General features: G+C 41.8%; 1 protein-coding gene across 1 annotated transcript; it reads right to left on the reverse strand.

Annotated features, from left to right (window-relative positions):
- Positions 1-905: 905 nt before the first annotated feature.
- Positions 906-15,675, reverse strand: lingo4b (leucine rich repeat and Ig domain containing 4b). The gene is made up of 3 exons (XM_058646995.1): positions 15,352-15,675; positions 3,640-3,755; positions 906-3,556 (listed from the first exon to the last, which is right to left on the reverse strand). The coding sequence occupies exon 3, from the start codon at positions 3,542-3,544 to the stop codon at positions 1,733-1,735; it is 1,812 nt and encodes a 603-aa protein (XP_058502978.1). The 5' UTR covers positions 3,545-3,556; positions 3,640-3,755; positions 15,352-15,675; the 3' UTR covers positions 906-1,732.
- Positions 15,676-17,321: the final 1,646 nt, after the last annotated feature.

Raw genomic sequence — 17,321 nt, forward strand, 5'->3', positions numbered from 1 at the left:
CGTTTGAAGTGAAAAAAAGCTGTCGTTTATGAACAAAATGTCAAACCAACAAAAAGTCTACGTGTGCATCGTTGTTACATGTTCCTGGCATCGTAAAGCATTGCTTTGTGCATAGTGCATCTACACAGTTAAGTTCATACACATCAACATAAGTGGAGTACAGTATCTGAGTGACACTAATCCCCAGAACTAGATAAAATGATAGAATAAACCCAGCACGCACACAAACGCCCTTGACCTACATATATATATTTTCAGCTGTGAGTGTTACTGAGGCACATGTCTTCCGGTGTTTTGTTGAATATAAAAAAAAAGAACGAAAAATAAATAACATCTTTGGATGGAACAAAGACCCTTCGAAATGTGACGATTCGATAGCGTAGAAAAACAAAGACAGTGATCCAGTTTGTACCAGTATGAAATGGGAACATTCTCATGTACCTGATGCTACACTTTTATTTTTTCCTGCTACATGATCATTTTAAAGCAAGCGAGAACCAGCTGAAGATATAATGCAAAGCCAAATGTCCAAAATGGAACCATAAAGTTGACAATTATTGCGAGAAGTATCAAAAAGCTTTATCATTATGTTAAAGTTTTACAACCGATGAATTGACACATCATTCTTCTGTTGGTGAGCAAAAATAACAAACCCGAGGGTCAAAAGAGCAAATGTTCACTTGACGTAGGTCTGGCTTGTACACTATGTACGAATAAAACAAGCACCTGGTATGATTATGACAATGTAGAAACATCTGACAAATGCTTTAAACTCTCAAACTCTTCATGTGCAATCCTAATACCTGTGAAAACTAAAGGTCCAGTGCGTAATAGTGCAGTATTGTTTTAGGTAGCCTTAGAATAAGCCTTTGGGCAAGGGCTTCGCTTTAGGGGAGGCCGCCATCATGTTTCCATCATGATGTGCACTAGCATGAGCATGTGTTTCACATTTTGAAAAAGAACCGTAGATGCATATGAGGAAGAACAACCTCTTTTCTGGTATGTGAAGGCCACTATAGTACCCAACTGTCGTTTTGGCAAAAGGGAAGATTGAGTGAACGAGTCCTCTGCCACTAATCTTACACACTGGACCTTTAAAAATGGCTGGATACCACTTGTTTGTGTGTGTTTCCAATACGATACCAATATCACAACCTTGAATTTCAACCAATATCAGTCAGATGGAGTGTTTTAACGTAACTGTTCATAAGACATTTGTGCTGATGCATTTACCACTGAGGTACAACCAGCTACTTGTCACATGACAGTGCTGATGAACATCTCTCTTTGAATGTTTGCTGTGTTAAGTGATTTGTACGTAAATTGTACCTTATTTGGGATTTACAGATCATATCATATCTTATTATTTATTTTTTCTGATATCCAATTCAGTGATCGTGTCCATTGTCGGACTGATACCGTACTGACAATCATATCAACGCATCCTTATTAAAAAACAATTTCATAATTGCATGCTACATAAAAAATGGACCTGTGCTAGGTAAGATGTCGTTTGCTTGTTTGAAGCAGAAATTGTTGAAATCAAATGTGCATACATCTTCTGTTTAACTCTTTCTAGTTCAGGATCATGAGATATTCATTTGTATGGTGACACAGTCAAAAGCCGAACACACTGACTCTGATTTGCCTTTGAGTAGAAGTTGAACGTCTCAATGGCGTGTCCACTTTGCAAAGAGTCAATGCAACGACCACTTTCACCACTGCCCTATTTTTAAATAAGTTTCATGGTGAACCTGCCGCCGTCACCCTCTCCTCCCCCTCCACCCATGGAAGACCTTGGAACAAAGTCAATCGTTGCTGTGTGTTTGATCTGCCCCTTGCTCTGGCTCCAGAAGAACATGAAGACAAAACAGATGGCCACCGAGCTGAGGAAAGAGAGGAAGCCCATGGTGGTGGCAATGATCAAGGTCTTTGCATCAAATGGGTATGGCTTGGCCATTTGAGCCGAGGAGTTGGCTGCTTGAGTATTTGAAGACTCTACCCAGCCCTCGTCTGAGTAGAAAGGGATGGTTCGGTTACGAGGGAGGCCCTTCACATGGAGACCAACATTTAGGCTGTCATTTCCAGCCGCATTGCCCGCCAGGCACTGATAAGTGCCACTGTCCTGAACTTGGGCAAAACGGACTTCTAAAGTACCATTCGGCAAAACCCTGACTCTTCCTGTTGGAGAAACCACTTTCTTATTGGATGAGATCCAAGTGATGGATGGCAATGGGTCTCCATCAGCCTTACAGGAGTAGAGAACTGTTGTGCCCTCCTCTACTCTGGCCTCCTGTGGCCTGCGGTCCAAGATACGAGCAGGGCGGCATGTAAACAGCCTTGGCAGTTCCTTCTCTGAGAAGTCTTTGAATTTTCGCAGACGCACAGCATCGGGAGAGAAACAAGTGGGCTGATGTCCATCAAAGTTCAGGCGTAACCTGCGGCGGACCACCCAGAGAAGGCGGCAGTCACATGCTAGGGGATTCCCATCCAACCGCAACACCTGAAGGTTACCCACAGAGTGGAAGACACTCTCCTCCAATGAAGATAGCTGATTGGATGTCACATTTAGCATGCGAAAGTGGACCAGTCCCCTAAAGGCTCCTGGTTCTATTCGTAGCAGGCTGCCCCCTACTAGATGTAACTCCTGGAGTCTCAGGAGGTCACCAAGCAGATTGCCTTGGATAACAGTGATGGGGTTGTAGGACAGGTCCAGAAATCGCAGATAGGCCAGTTGACGGATTGCTGAGTAAGGGACAGCACTCAGGTTGCAGCTGGTAATGACAAGTGAGGTCAAATTGAGGCCGATCAGGCTGTTGCTAGCAATAGTGTCCAGGGCCGGCCAGTTTGCAATCAGGAGGCTGCGCAGACGATGGAGTCGTCTAAATGCATTGTTGGGAAGTGCTGTTATAGTGAGGCGCAGCATCTGAAGATGCGTCAGGCTCTGGAGCTGGGACAGCGCTTCAGTGGGAATAGCAGTGAGATTGCTGCGATCTATGTTGAGCTCCTGCAAATTCTGTAGACCGTAGAAAGCCCGCTGCGAGATGAACACCAGGTCATTCTCACCAGCTTCCAGCATTTGCAGGTTCACCATTTCTTTAAAAGTATAGTCCAGGAAGACCAGAATCTCATTTTGGCTCAGATCTAGAAAGCGCAGACTGGACAGGCCAGAGAAAACCCCGACTGGAATGATCTTGAGTCGGTTATTCTTAAGCCGAAGCGTCCTGAGATTCTGTAGGCCCTGGAAAGCCTCCACCTCAATCATGGAGATTATATTATCACTCAGATCCAAGTCTTGAAGCTGTGTGAGGCCAGAGAACTGGCGGCGGCTAACAGTCTTAATCTTATTGTGGGAAAAATCCAACCGTCTGGCATCGCTGGAAAAGCCCTCTGGCACTGAGAGGAAATGTTTGCCAGAGCAGCTCACTTCTTTAGCCTCTGGTCGACACACACAGCGTGAAGGACAGACTCCTGCAGAAACACCCAGTCCAAACTGGAGCAGGATGCTCCACGTCCCCCATCGTACAACGGACTCCACAAACATCTTACCCCCTGCCTGAAAGAGAGACAGACAATAATGAATAATCCGTAATTCCAATTTAATGTCTTTACTTGATTTAAACTTGTGCAAGGACTTACCGTTTCAGTCTTGTTGTGCAGATTTGCATAACCAGTGGCAGTCAAGTTGGAATCAGACTTGAGTTAAGTCTTTCGTAAAGATGAATTTTAGTCAATAACATGCCCTTTACCGTGGCCTGGAGAAAAGAGAAAGAAGTCAGCAACAGTGACTTTACGCAATGGATTCAAGGACAAAGTTTAAAATAACACGACATGCAAGACAGTTGTATCACAGCCATCGGTCTGTCATTGCACTCTTGTGTTTCTCTTTTAAAAAATGAAGGCAGGTGTAAGAGAACTATTAACGTCGTTTATCCTGTCAGTTTGGTGTTACAGCCTTTAGAAAACCAAAACAAACTAGACATAACAACATCTTTCTGAACAGACCGAATGACTGTCCTGTGACTAAACTATTCATTAGTAGCAGCTGGTCTAAAGTAGTGACCAATGTGTCACTTACATAAAGCCACAACAAAGAAATCCTGCACTTGAGTACGATATTTTTACTTCAATGTCCCTGTGTTTCCTGCTTGTTTTATTTCAGTGTTGTTTAAGGGAGAACGCAACAAAAAGAGCACATTTTGAGTAGTTAACTGTTCCCCCATGTGAAGCAGATGTTGCAGTTGATAAGACCGACCTACATCTCTGTACCACAGACAGCAAAATCCCTACTTAACTGATTATCAAAGAATATGTCACACTCTTGACTCTGGACATTTTATCCTCTTCCAAGGCTGAAAAAGCACAGTTAACAGCTCTTAATACCCCAGGAAGTGTCCACATATGCCACACTGCAGTGCTATGACAGTGCAGATGAGGCCTCGGTGGGATGAAGGCTGTGCTTCCCCTGGGCCAAGAAGAATCTGGCGAGTGTAGCCGAAGAGTTAGAGCAGTGTTTGTCAAACTTTTTATACCAAGCACCACTGAAGAAAATATGGAGTTCTCAAAGTAACAGTGGTGTAAATAGGCCGAGCAAAGTCAGCTACAGACTTTTCCCATGAGGCAGATTTATTCCCAAAAAGGTAATGTAATTTGCTCTCTCCTCATCCTCCTCTTCCTCACATATACTTCAGACACTGGTAGAGTGACATTAGATTTGTTATTTGTTTCCTTTTCTACGCACTCGGTCATAATTCCTCCCCTCCGATCACATACCCTGGTATAAACAGTAGAACAGTACTTAGCATAATCCTCCAAGTACCAGCAGAGGAAGCTCATAGTTTGAGAACCATTAAGCTACCAGAGAGTTATAGATTCCATTAATAAAATTACAACTTCTGTAAGTTTTTGGTCATTATCAGGCAGTAAGGACGCAGGGAACTTTCCTCCCACATGAAAAACATAATGGATACCAGATGAACACTATTGTCTTAATTATTACTCATATGTAATAGTGTTGTTCCTTTGTGCTGTGAATTGATTTGTCAATTTTCCCCAGTACCATTACACAGAGCAATCAGTTCATAAAGAAATGACAAACAAATATTGTGTGCTCTAAGACAAACAAACTGTATTACCCTATCATTTAAATGTATCTACATTCACAAAAAGAAGTACTGAGATGGATCTAATCTTTTAGGAGAAGAACTTTGTGTTTCTAACTGAATCCAGTATTTTGCAAAATGGTGGCCCCTCTGTTTTAATTACTGGGCACGAGTAAAGAGCATAATTCCGAACTATAGTGTTCGAGTTAGAAAATGACTCCACTGAAGGCAGCACTGGCCAGCTGTCAAAAATCCTGGCTGAATTTCATCTACACAGGCAATTATCCAAATGCACAACGTTTCAGATCATTACACACAAGTAATAACACACATTTGAATAACACAAACACAAGGTTTTTAAAAAATGAGTTGGTACTTAGTGGAAAAAAAAAGTACCAAATCAAGAGAGGGAACAAAACAAACTCGGAGAAGTCCAAGGAGAAACAAAGCTCAGTGAAATATTACATAATTACCTTATTTTTCCCATTTATATAAACCACCACTGCGACAGAAACACAAATGACGACCTTTAATTCTTTACCAACTGTGTCCCAAAGCAGCTAAACACGCCAAACTGAAAAACCCCACCGGGCAGATACTTTACATGAACATGTGCTCCGAATACAATCCCAACAAAAAAAAACAAAAAAACAAGTCCACCTTCAGACGGTTTCCCAGAGTGGACTGACCGGACTCGCTGCAGCCTCAGCTGTCAACAGTCCCAGAGCTGCTCAGTGTTTGTGTCAAAGCTCTGCTCCTCATGCACACAGCTCTTATAGTGGCCAGCCAAGAGGCGCTGACTCACAGACACCAGACCACACTTTTTGCTCTCAAGATTCGCCAGAACTCGCGTGAGAGCGAAACACACAGCATCAGTGAGGGCAAATAACAAATAACAGCTCAGTTTATTTGATCTCAACTGAAACGACTTCATCACTGTATTTGTGCTTCTAACACAATAAGATAATGTGGCATATATGTATATACATATATAACCAATGTGATGTTATTCAATAGTAATATAATAAAAGTTCAGCATAAAGGTATTGTATGGTATCGCACAAAAACACTGTGATATAAAACCTTTAATTTCTTATGTTTAAATTGTTTTACCTAAATTTTGTGAATTGTGTTTCCCGTTAAAAAACATGTTTGAAACCACGAGAGCAACACCCTCATCCCCATGAACGCATTTGACGAGTGGGCGGGGCATTCAAACCTCATGAGCACAGAGGACTGCCTCTTTTTGATAGTGCTGAGACACTATCGATGAGTGACAAAAAACGATCCTTAATCATCTGACTGTTATTATGATTATTATTAAGGCTCAACAATTTGGGTAAAATGTCTAATTAGCATTATTTTGACTTCAGTTCAATATTTGCTGATAGATTTAAAACAAGATGAAGCGCTACCACAAGAGATACGAGAACATTTTATGAAGACATGAGTACTTATTAACATATTTTGCATTTATTTACTGTACAATAAAACACAATGATAGAGATACAGAATGAATAAACTGCAGCCTTTGAGATTCTTGGATTGCAATTTCTATTTGAGAACAATTAGCTGTTCAGCACTAATAATCATCAACACCAACTGACCACGTCAGAAAGGTCGGCTTTTTACCTGTTCAAAAAATAAACAATATTTGTCTCCTCAGTTTACCCCCTCCGTCCCCATGGGAGGGATTCACAATTTAAAAGGGCTCGGACCTCCTCGTGAGAGACGGAGCCTGGCAGGTGTGTGATATCTCTGGGGGCGTGTGAGCCGTCAGTTGCTGAGCTCCTCCAGCCAATCAGGGATCAGAGTCGCTCATTCCTCTGTGACTCTGCACACATCATAAAGCGAGGGGTCCATCCAAGGTTCGCGACCCCGGGGTGACCCCCGTCCGTCAATTTAGAAAGTGAGGAGTAAAGTGCATTTGTAATTTTGACATGGATTTCACACCCAGAGCGAGACCGTGGTCACATGGGTGTCACGTTACGGTGTTAATTACACTAACTATTTTCTATTACACGCGCTGCTCGTTGTTTCTATTAATGAATGTTCAAAGTTAAAGTGAATGCAGGACAATGACTCAGCTGTTTCTGCTCTGGTCCAACATGTAAACACAGAAAACTAAAAGTATTCTAAACTTCAAATGAGTGAATGCAGGACAATGACTCAGCTGTTTCTGCTCTTGTCCAACATGTAAACACAGAAAACTAAAAGTATTCTAAACTTCAAATGAGTGAATGCAGGACAATGACTCAGCTGTTTCTGCTCTGGTCCAACATGTAAACACAGAAAACTAAAAGTATTCTAAACTTCAAATGAGGAGGAATCTCCGTTTATTAACTGGTTTATTCAACTTTCACAGGAGTGGAATTAGTTTAAAGTGATTATTACTCAATTTTGACATTAGAACATTATTATTATCCTCATATCATACTGTCGTGTCTATGGTTAGAACACTGAAGAAGAAAATGACTTGAAACAGTACAGTAACAAGTTCATTTAAACTAAAGCAAGCAATTTGCCTTCATAACTTGATAACTTCAGTTTGGGAACTACTTTTTTATTTTCAGTGTAGTAATTACATTTTGATCATTTTATTATTCAGGTCAATGGTACATTTGTTGTGTTGCTTATACCAGGGGTGATACGTTTTTGGTTTCTTTCTGTCATGTTTCTTGTTTCCTGTTTTATTGTGAAACTTACCTCTGCTCTCTTTTCAGATCACTTCACTTCCTGCCCCTGTGTGTTTTCCCTCCAGTCTTGATTGTCTGCCCCGCCCTCATTAGATTCACCTGTGTCTCGTTGTCTCCCCCCACCTCATGTGTATTTAAGCTGTGTTCCCGTTTGTTTTTGTACCTCCGCGTCAAACGTTCCAGCTTTCTAGCGATTCATCATGATCTGTTTTCCTGGTTACTGACTTCTGCCTTTGACTTGCCCTTTTTGGATTTGTTTGTACTGAACGTGCCTTTTGAGACAAGCAAAGTGATTTTGTTTTTTATTTTTAAATCTGAGCTATTTTGAGTCCTGCTTTTGTCGAGTACCAGTCTTTACAATTACAATGGGGGTGTCATTTCAGAATCAGTCACAATATGATATGCAACCCATGTCCCCAATACATGTCATTATGTGATAATCAAGATATCACAACACAAACATAAAGACACATCATGATTTATAATTGAAGAAAATGCCCCTAAAAGTTAAAATTGCAAGGTCTATAGGAATGCTGCTGAGTCAGACTGGCAAGAAATCAGCTTAGAGCACCATATTTATTAAAATTATAGCATATTTTGGTTATTGGATAACGATGTAGTGCTGTATTAAACTCTTGTCTCACCTCTGCTTTAAAATTTTACTTTTGTTTGTTTCCAGTAATGTTTTATGAAATCGACCCATTTCCATGAAGGCCACTGATCTTCTCTCCTGACTTGAGCTGAATAATGATGTTTTTTGGAGGCTGAGGGAAGTTCCTTGAATCTGTGTTACTGAATCAGTTTCCGACTCTCCTTTAAGTCCCTGCAAAAAATAACAAACTCTTTTTCATAAGTCAAAAACCATTCACTCTGCTAAAGCTGAGCCAAAATGCAAACAATATCAAAGGCAATTGGACGTTACCTCTCCTCAGACAATTCTCTGGCAGAGAAGCAACAGACTTTTGGACAAAGTCCCACTGTCGCTTAATTAACTGAAATAATTCAACTTTGCTCACTTTGCTCCCTCGATTCTGTCATCACGCAAAACTCATCAAAACTCTCAGCTCGGGCTTTTATCGCCTCCCGTTAATCTGTGAACGTTTCCCTTCCCGTGCTTAAAATTACAACCCTCACAGCTGCAGATTTTTTTTTCTTCTTTATGTTTCCCCCGATGATCGCGCTCATTGAAGGGAGTGAAATTAAAAAACAATCAGAGAACGGATTTCACCGGGCATCACATCAGTGAAGTGCTGTGCTGTGAAGGACGATCACTGAAGTGTTATTACCGACATGTGTGATGTTTGTTTGCTGCTTACGATGCTCCACAAAAGTCCAGATTAAACATTTCCTTTTCTCGTTCTCAAACTGCTGAGTGGGCATTTCTGCTCAGGTTCTGATTCACAAAAAAAAAGAAAAACGAGCAGCAATTCATGCCGTGTTGTAGTCAAGAGACACATATTAACTTTCTGTCCACATGGAACCAACATTCTGGGAGCCTTAAATTGCTACTTTTGGGAAAAATCGGAAAATGCCCACCTTGCATTAACGTGTTTTGGTTAAATGATGAACTGTCAAGTTTTATCCACATGCACCACACCTTCTTCTGTGTTTTTGATGTATTTCTGTTGCAGTGTTACAGCACCACATACAGGCCTGGCATATGTACTACAGCTTATTGGAGTTGTATGGGGGGGGTTCATATATAAAGACGTCCCTTGAAATAATGCCGTGTAAAACTTAATAAAAATTAAAAGATTGTTCTGTTTCCATGTGGATCCGGTCCAAGTCACCAAAGAGTCGTTTCATTTCGTCTACATTTACTGAGTACAGGACATCAATAATGAGTCTGAGTCCAGTTCCAAGTTGGACTCAGTAGAACAACCACTCTGTCTGTCTGAACTACTCTCTACTTTGTCAAAGTCTAACACCACTGGCCAGATTTTTCCCAAAGCTGGAAACTCTAGAGGAGGTGCAGAAGTCCAGTGGCCCTTTTCCACTATGGTCCAGGCTTGCCTCGGCACTGCATGGCACGGTTTAGGTTGCATCTACACTACAAAAAAAGTACCAACTCAACGTGGGTGGAATCTTCACTGCACGGCTTCATGAAACTGCGGTGACTTTGTTTTACACACACACACACGAGTGACTCAGTTGTTTTCAGTGTAACTGAATCATTAGAATCATTTGTCCAAATAATCCAATTACCATCCAATCATGGTCATCCCCTTTACGTCACCTCCCCCTCTTCTTCAGCCAAGCCTTATGGCAGCAGACTAGTGTCCCATCCTATGTGTCCCCGACCACCTCCTGAAGTGGTGTGGCAGATGGGATGACAATCCGTCCTCGGGTTAAGGGACCCCCGTTTGATTTTGGATGCCCCCGAGCATGAGTCCCCATGTGAGGCAGCCTGAGACAGAGCCCGCCACAGCCGGAGCCCTGCTGGGTTTTCTGACACTCGTCTGACGGCTATTTTTAGCTCTTCACAGTGAGAAAGAGAAAAGCCCGGATCAACTCCCCCAATTAAAGCAGCTGGAACAGAACAACAGCGCGGGGATCACGGAGCGCGAGCTCGCGTCTGTGCACCGTGTGTGTTCTCGTTGTGGACCATGTGTTTGAGTGTGTGTTGTGGTTGTGGTGGAACCGGTGCATTTCATTGTGTTTCTTTTATTTTCCTGGCACCTGCTGCAGAGCGATGGCCCCTGAGACCTCCAGCATGCAAGCAGCAAATATTAAAAGGATTGCTGGCAGAACAGCTGTTGGCTGCACGGCTGAAGAACCAACATCTCCTGCTCTTGTCTCTCTGCCTTTGGGGGTTTTTTGTCAGTGAAAGGACTAGTAAGCAAGTTCAAGACGGGAGCTCAACTTTGTTAAATGGACAAAATAAAGAAAACCATCTGCTTTATACTAGTTAAACTAAGACAAAAGACTATACAGAACAGCCTTAATTCAAACCTGTGTGGTCCAATGTGAGTATATAAACACTTGAGGTAAGATCCACCCATCACTTCTTCCCCAGCTCCACCCTCTCATCCAAATGATGGGCTTTGTCTCTATCAACTCGAAGGCTGGTGCCATTCATCATCAATGTCTGGTCTGCCCTGGATTTTCAGAGCGTATTAACAGCTGTTGCTGTCACAGATGCCTAATGGCACATAACGGTTTTAGGGAACTTATTTTGTTGAATCCAGGGCCACATGGCGATGCTACGGGTCGCCTCGTTGCCTCACAGCAGGATGGACACGGGTTGGTTCATACCCTGGCAGATCAGACCAACAAAGCAAAGAAGATTTATTTCAACATATTATCACCTGTACCATGATAAAGATCCTTTCCTGAGGTGTTTTAGCTGATGGCCTTAGTGTATATAGTGAAACTGAATCAGTTCTTCCAGGTTCTTGTGTTATATTGTTGTATAAAAGTGTTGTCCTTGGCATGCCATCAATCGGCTCGGCTGGGAAGGATTTTGCTTTGGACACGGAAGTACACGTTTGTCTGCCGTGTTTTGAAGTGCCTCAGAAGAAATGTTTTTTCCTGGTTTCAAATAAAACACCAACAAGACGACAGTGGGCGAACTGCAAAACACAGAGCTACACAAACAACATTTAACAGTTTCCTGTGCAGTGCGTCAGGGTTTTCCTCTTTTCTTTTGTTTTTAATGACACCTGCAGAGTGTATGACGAATACAGAGAGGGAGAGAGAGGGAGATGAATTAAGGTTGAGAGTATTTACAACCATGTAATATGTGATGGAAGTGGGTCACAGTGATCCACTCCTCTCAGTCTTGTTCCAGACTGCATGCCGGGGTAAAGTACTCTGCTTTAATTCCTAATTCAGACGAGGAGAGAGACGCGACTCTGTGCGATTGTCACGCAAAGTGCTCGGTCTGCAATATTAATAATAGCCTGAATAAATGAGGGATGGGAATTAGCCTCTCAGCTCTGCGCCTGTGTGATGTGACAAATTAGGTCGTCTCAGCACGCTGAAGTCAAGCTGAGGATCTGTCATTGTACATCAGGGGCGATGTGTTTAAGTCGAGGTGACGGGAGCCTTGTTAACCTGGAACAGGTCATATGTCAAACATCGACTGGACTAATTCAGAGCAGCAAACTTACTCACTGTAGACTTATTCACTAGCAGAGAGGAGCATGTTTTTGTTGAGTACTTGCCTCTGAAACAGAGAGGCCCATGTCACAGTCTAGACACCTGTTTTGTGCCTATTTGGCCCCTGAACTAAAAATGAGTTTGACACCACTGGTCTACATCATCGCCAGCTGTCCGAATATAGAGCGGATTAACACAGTTTTTTAAGCAAAGTGTTGCAGGTTTAATGATATTTGAAGCAGTAGTTCCTAAATGGTGGGGCATGGATACCGACAGTTTGGTTTAGTTTATATAAGGTATTGCACTACAGCAGCTATTCTTCTTCCCAGGGACCACAAAAGCCTCTACGATGTCATTAAACTGTACATCGATCACAGATGAGACAAGAAGTGGGAATCACAGGGTACCTCATCATACCATGCGATACCAATAATATCATGATACAATGATTCTGTGGTAGACAATGTATTGTAACACAATCATATCGCAATACATCACGATATCTGTCTCACTGAGGAAAACAAAACCAGGATTAAGGATTTCTCTGTTCATTCACAACAATAGAGAACAAAGTGCTTAAAGTCTTGGTATTGAACGTGAATGGAGCATCTCTTAACGTAGATTTCTCCGCCATTATCCCGCTGTAAACTCTCTCTCCTTCTTCAGTCAGGTAACTCCCTCCCATTTTTTCCCTCATTCATTTGAGCAGCGCCTTCACAAGGAGGCAGGAAGTATGAAGAAACGAGCAGGGATTGTTATCACAACCTAATATCACGCTGGAGTTTTCTGAGCAAAAAGCAGCGGCAAGAAAGTGATTTAACTCAATTTCCAGTCATTCCAAAGGCAGTAAAAAAAAAAACGTGTCAGACAATCAAAGAACACAGAAGAAAATAATCAGACTGGAAACGTGCCACACAAGAGAGAGACACATCTTTGATGAAGGCACAGATACGACACGTGAAAGAAACGTGCCACACAAGAGAGACACCATCAGTGTAAAGAATTTTCACGGCCAAACGACACAAAGCTCGGGGGCCAGTGGCATATTCAGCTCTTCATTCTCTGACTCCTTTTCCTCCAGTGGCAGCAAACATCGGGTTTTCCACAAAGAGCGACATACAAAAGGTTAATGTAATGAGACCTGAATGGTGCTCGTGTGTGCAGTGAGTTCACAATAGATTCAGGTTTTCCAACATGTTTGATTAAACGCTGCAGGGCTAGAACTCCAAAACTCCAGGTGCATTGCACTTAATGTTTACTTTAATAAAACAGGATTTTCCAGGTGATCATGCAGGATGTGTGGGGATTTATAAACATGGATTATAATATTATAATCATGTTTTAAGGTTGTGTTTTCATCCCCTTTAAATTTACATTACAAGGGGAGCAGGGGATTGTCATAGTTGTAGTGTTTCTACAGGAGCCCAGAATGGACAAATCCAACACTACCTCTAGGGAGGACTTGTGTTTTCATTATGGACCACATGTAAGAGGTTTGCATGTTTACTGGTGGCAAAGCACTTAACATTTATCTACAAAACTACACACCGCTGCCACTTTTTTCTTCTTCTTTTTAGTAATAATTTCCAGCGGGCTGTACCCTGAGAGGTTTATAGTTTTCTGTCATAGTTCGAAAGCTCGTCATCGCATCTCAAAGTCCTCTACCCCCTGCCCCTTTCTTAATAATAACTAAAGCATAAACATAAATGGCCATGATCCAAATAAAAGACACAGAACTGAGTCAACATTTAAACACGATCGACAATCATCGAACACAAAGTCTATCCAGCGAGGTCATATTGGTGTCTTAAGCTGCAATTCTGTAATGTTGTAATGATGTCTTCCGCCTGCTAAACATTGATTATTGAGCTCATGATTCACTTGGAAATGACATCACAAATTAAATTGCGTTATCCGTAGCTCCTCCAGCCTTAACTTAAAAGCTTCCTTGAGTTTTCTTTATGCTAATTTAAACGCTGGTTGAAATTCAAGAGCAAAGGAAAAACGTTGCTGTTCATGTATCATACCAGCAACTGACAGGACACTGCTGATCAGTGTCATTAGAAAACATCAGAAAAGTCTCAAGTGCTGTGTCCACGCGGCTCAAAATACACTTACAAGTCTGACTGTTTGCGTCGTCGAGCTAAGAAGTTAAAGATCTGTCTTACGGCTCGAGGACGAAATCAATTGGGGACTGGAGCGGCTGCTCGATTTAACAGTCCAGATAAATCATTCCCTAACAAGGAGACTGACATACTTCCTGTGCATAAAATGCCCTCTGATTAAATTGCCCATTTGGCAGAGTCCCAAGCGTCAAATCGTTGGTTCTCCCCTGATGGTGATCTACTCCTCTACAGCCACATCGCAACCGACGTGATGCGTGTCCTCGTTATGACACGAGAGGCCGGACACAGAGGTTTTGCTGCTGGTGTGAGCGTGAGCTCGAGTCCCTTCGTCCAAACGCTGACCTCGACTTTTTCTATGAGAGTGCAGGTGGAACGATAATAAGGTTTAATGTGAGGAGGCATCTTACAGCCGAACTCAAATCTTAGCCATAAACCTCACCTTTTTCTCAGAATTTAAATTCTGTCTCATTAGGACAAGGTTCTGGTCCAGAAAAGGTCATAAATTGTAGCAAATACAAAGTTATCTCTCTCTCTCACACACACACACACAGCCTCACACTATCCCGGGGGGAAAATGAAGCTGCAGTTTACTGCAGTTTGTCGGTAATCCTGCTCAAACGCTGTTAAAACACAGTCTGCTCTGGCCCTTTTTTTTTTTTAGGTTTATGGAACAAACTATCCCGAGGATTACTGTTCACAAGGACACACTGTAACCCCACACACAACAACAACAACAACAAGCCGAGGAACACATTTCACAAACCAATAAACTCGGCTGAATAGTACAGCATGTACATGCACCGTTGCACCAGATACAATAATGCAAGTTACTGTTGTTTTCTATCAGTATTTCATGAGCATTTGAGAAAACAGATGCCAGCATCTACATGCCATCAAAACAACGGTTAAAAGATAACTTAAAATTGTCTTTGTTCCATTTTTTTTTCACATTTTCATCCATTAATGTGATTATGGAGAGAATTAATCCACCTCCAAGAATCCTCATCATATGACGCAATAATCATGTGTGTCTCATATAATTATATGTATATAAATATACAAAAGAATAAAGGAAAAAGTTGTCAAAAGCGGTGGATTTAAAACGTTACATTTAACATAAAGTCAACGCTGATGTGTTTCTCAGTACAATGACACATTATGACCACCTATAGGAAGGGTATAGATTCTATAGGGGTGTGTGTGGTGGGACCTGCATCTAAACTCAGCTCATGCTATAAATACATGTGAGTGGAGCAGTTATGGAACAAGAACATCACCACATACAAGTGAAATGCTGAAAAAGTAGATGTTATGAAGTGAACTCACCTGCTGAAGCTCGCAGCGGAGGAAACATCGCGATAAAGATCCCGCATCGACAGAAAGAACGTGTGCGTCTGTGTTCAGGACAGTTTGCCTCCTCTTCCTTCTTCTCCTCTTCCTCTCAACCAGAGTTTTCCAACATCTGCCACAGCGGAGTTACTTCGCCCTCCTTTTCTTCATGAACTCCTTTTTTTTTTTAATTGTTTTCCTGCCGCTGAAAACCCACGGGAGTTCCAGGATAATTGCGATGCCACGTTAATTGAGGTCGACAGGTTTTTGCGTCTGTGTCGCTCTTCTGGTTGTTGAGCGCGGAGACGCTGCTGCGCTCTGACCGCGGCGATGATGATGATGATGGTGGTGATGATGCTGCTGCTGCTGATGATGCTGCTGCTGATGCTGCGACCTCCCCCTCCACTCAGGAGGATCAGGACTCACTGTATCCACGTACGATACTTTAAATCCACTTGTAACGAGTAGTTGTAACAAAAATAGATCCGTGTGTGTGTGTGTGTGTGTGTGTTCCAGGTATTACGCATGTAGTGAGGACACAGTCACATTATGAGGACAAAAATTAAGTCCCCATATAACATTTTGAGGTTTAAGACATTTGTATGGTTAGGTTAGGTCAGTAGTAGTGATGGTTAAGGTGAATAAGTTTCCAGGAAATGAATGTAAGTCAATGCAGTGTCCTCTGAAGTGATGGAAACCAGACTGTGTGTGTTTGTTACCTCTTTAGGTCTAAATGTCATAAACACTGACCTTGTCAGGAGCAGTAGTCCTCATGGAGACAAAAAGAAACCTGGTCCTAATGAGGCAGAACCTCATTTCTGATGAAGTGGTTAAGTTGAGGGCTAAGATATAAAGACATTAATGTCCAAATGCCTGCAGTGTCCTCAGAAGACAACCTGCACAAACCTTTGTGTGTGTGTGTGTGTGTGTGTGTTGTAGGTATTACTCCTGTTGTGGGGACCTAAATCTTTTTACACAGTCACATTATGGGGACAAAATGCAAGTCCCCATAATGCAAATGACTAAATTTGAGTGTGAAGACAGTTAGGCCAGTAGTAGTTAGGGTTAAGGTTAGAATAAGTCTCCAGGAAATTAATGTAAGTCAAGGTAATGTCCTCTGAAGTCATGGAAACCAGAATATGTGTGTGTGTTTGTTTGATTGGATTTACATAATGTGTTCATTCCTCTCCCGCGGTTTGTATTTGTAAGCGAAAAAATACTGAATTAAATGTGAAATGATTAAAACCCCCACAGTGAATCAGAGACTTGGCAGTCGAGCGACTGGGAGACGTTTTTATTCGAATTTGCAATTATGCGTCCAAACAACATCCAAAATAGGAAATGCATATTTGCAAGATGACTTTAAAATGAAAAGAGTTTCATGGTTTTCACATAAATTTCAAAAGAGTAAAAAAAAAAGTTTTCCAGCAACAAGTTTAGCTCGGCTAGGTGATAAATATTTTTATAATAGCATAATGTAAATTATTTGTCTTAGCCATTTTAAAAATTTCCAATTTAATCAAATCTATACAAGCTCAAGTGTACAATATTGTACAATTTTTCTCTTTGCAACCAGGCAGCATTGTCATGACCAAGAAAGCTGGTTGTGTTGAGTTGTTGTCTTGTGTCAATGTTGTCTTGTGGTTTCCTGTTTTAATTTGAAATTTCACTCTCTTCTCGTTTCAGGTAACTTGCCCCCTCCCCTTGTGTTTTTCCAGCCAGTCTGAGGTTACACACTGTAATGGGGAACAGGTGGAAACATAACACTTCCGGGTATGAGAACCGTACTCGCTGCTCGCGTCCTTGAGAACTGCAAAAGAACTTGGATCGCTTTGCCAAGCCCTTGTTTTTGCTAATAGTTTTTCCCTCAAAAAAATTTATTTTTTTGTTGTACTTTCAAAATAAAAGATGGTATATTTTTTTACTTGCAGTTGGGTCCAAGTCCTTGTTCAGTTGTGACAAGCCTT

Source organism: Solea solea, chromosome 13 (assembly GCF_958295425.1).
Source record: "Solea solea chromosome 13, fSolSol10.1, whole genome shotgun sequence".
In the NCBI taxonomy this organism is placed as follows: Eukaryota; Metazoa; Chordata; class Actinopteri; order Pleuronectiformes; family Soleidae; genus Solea; species Solea solea.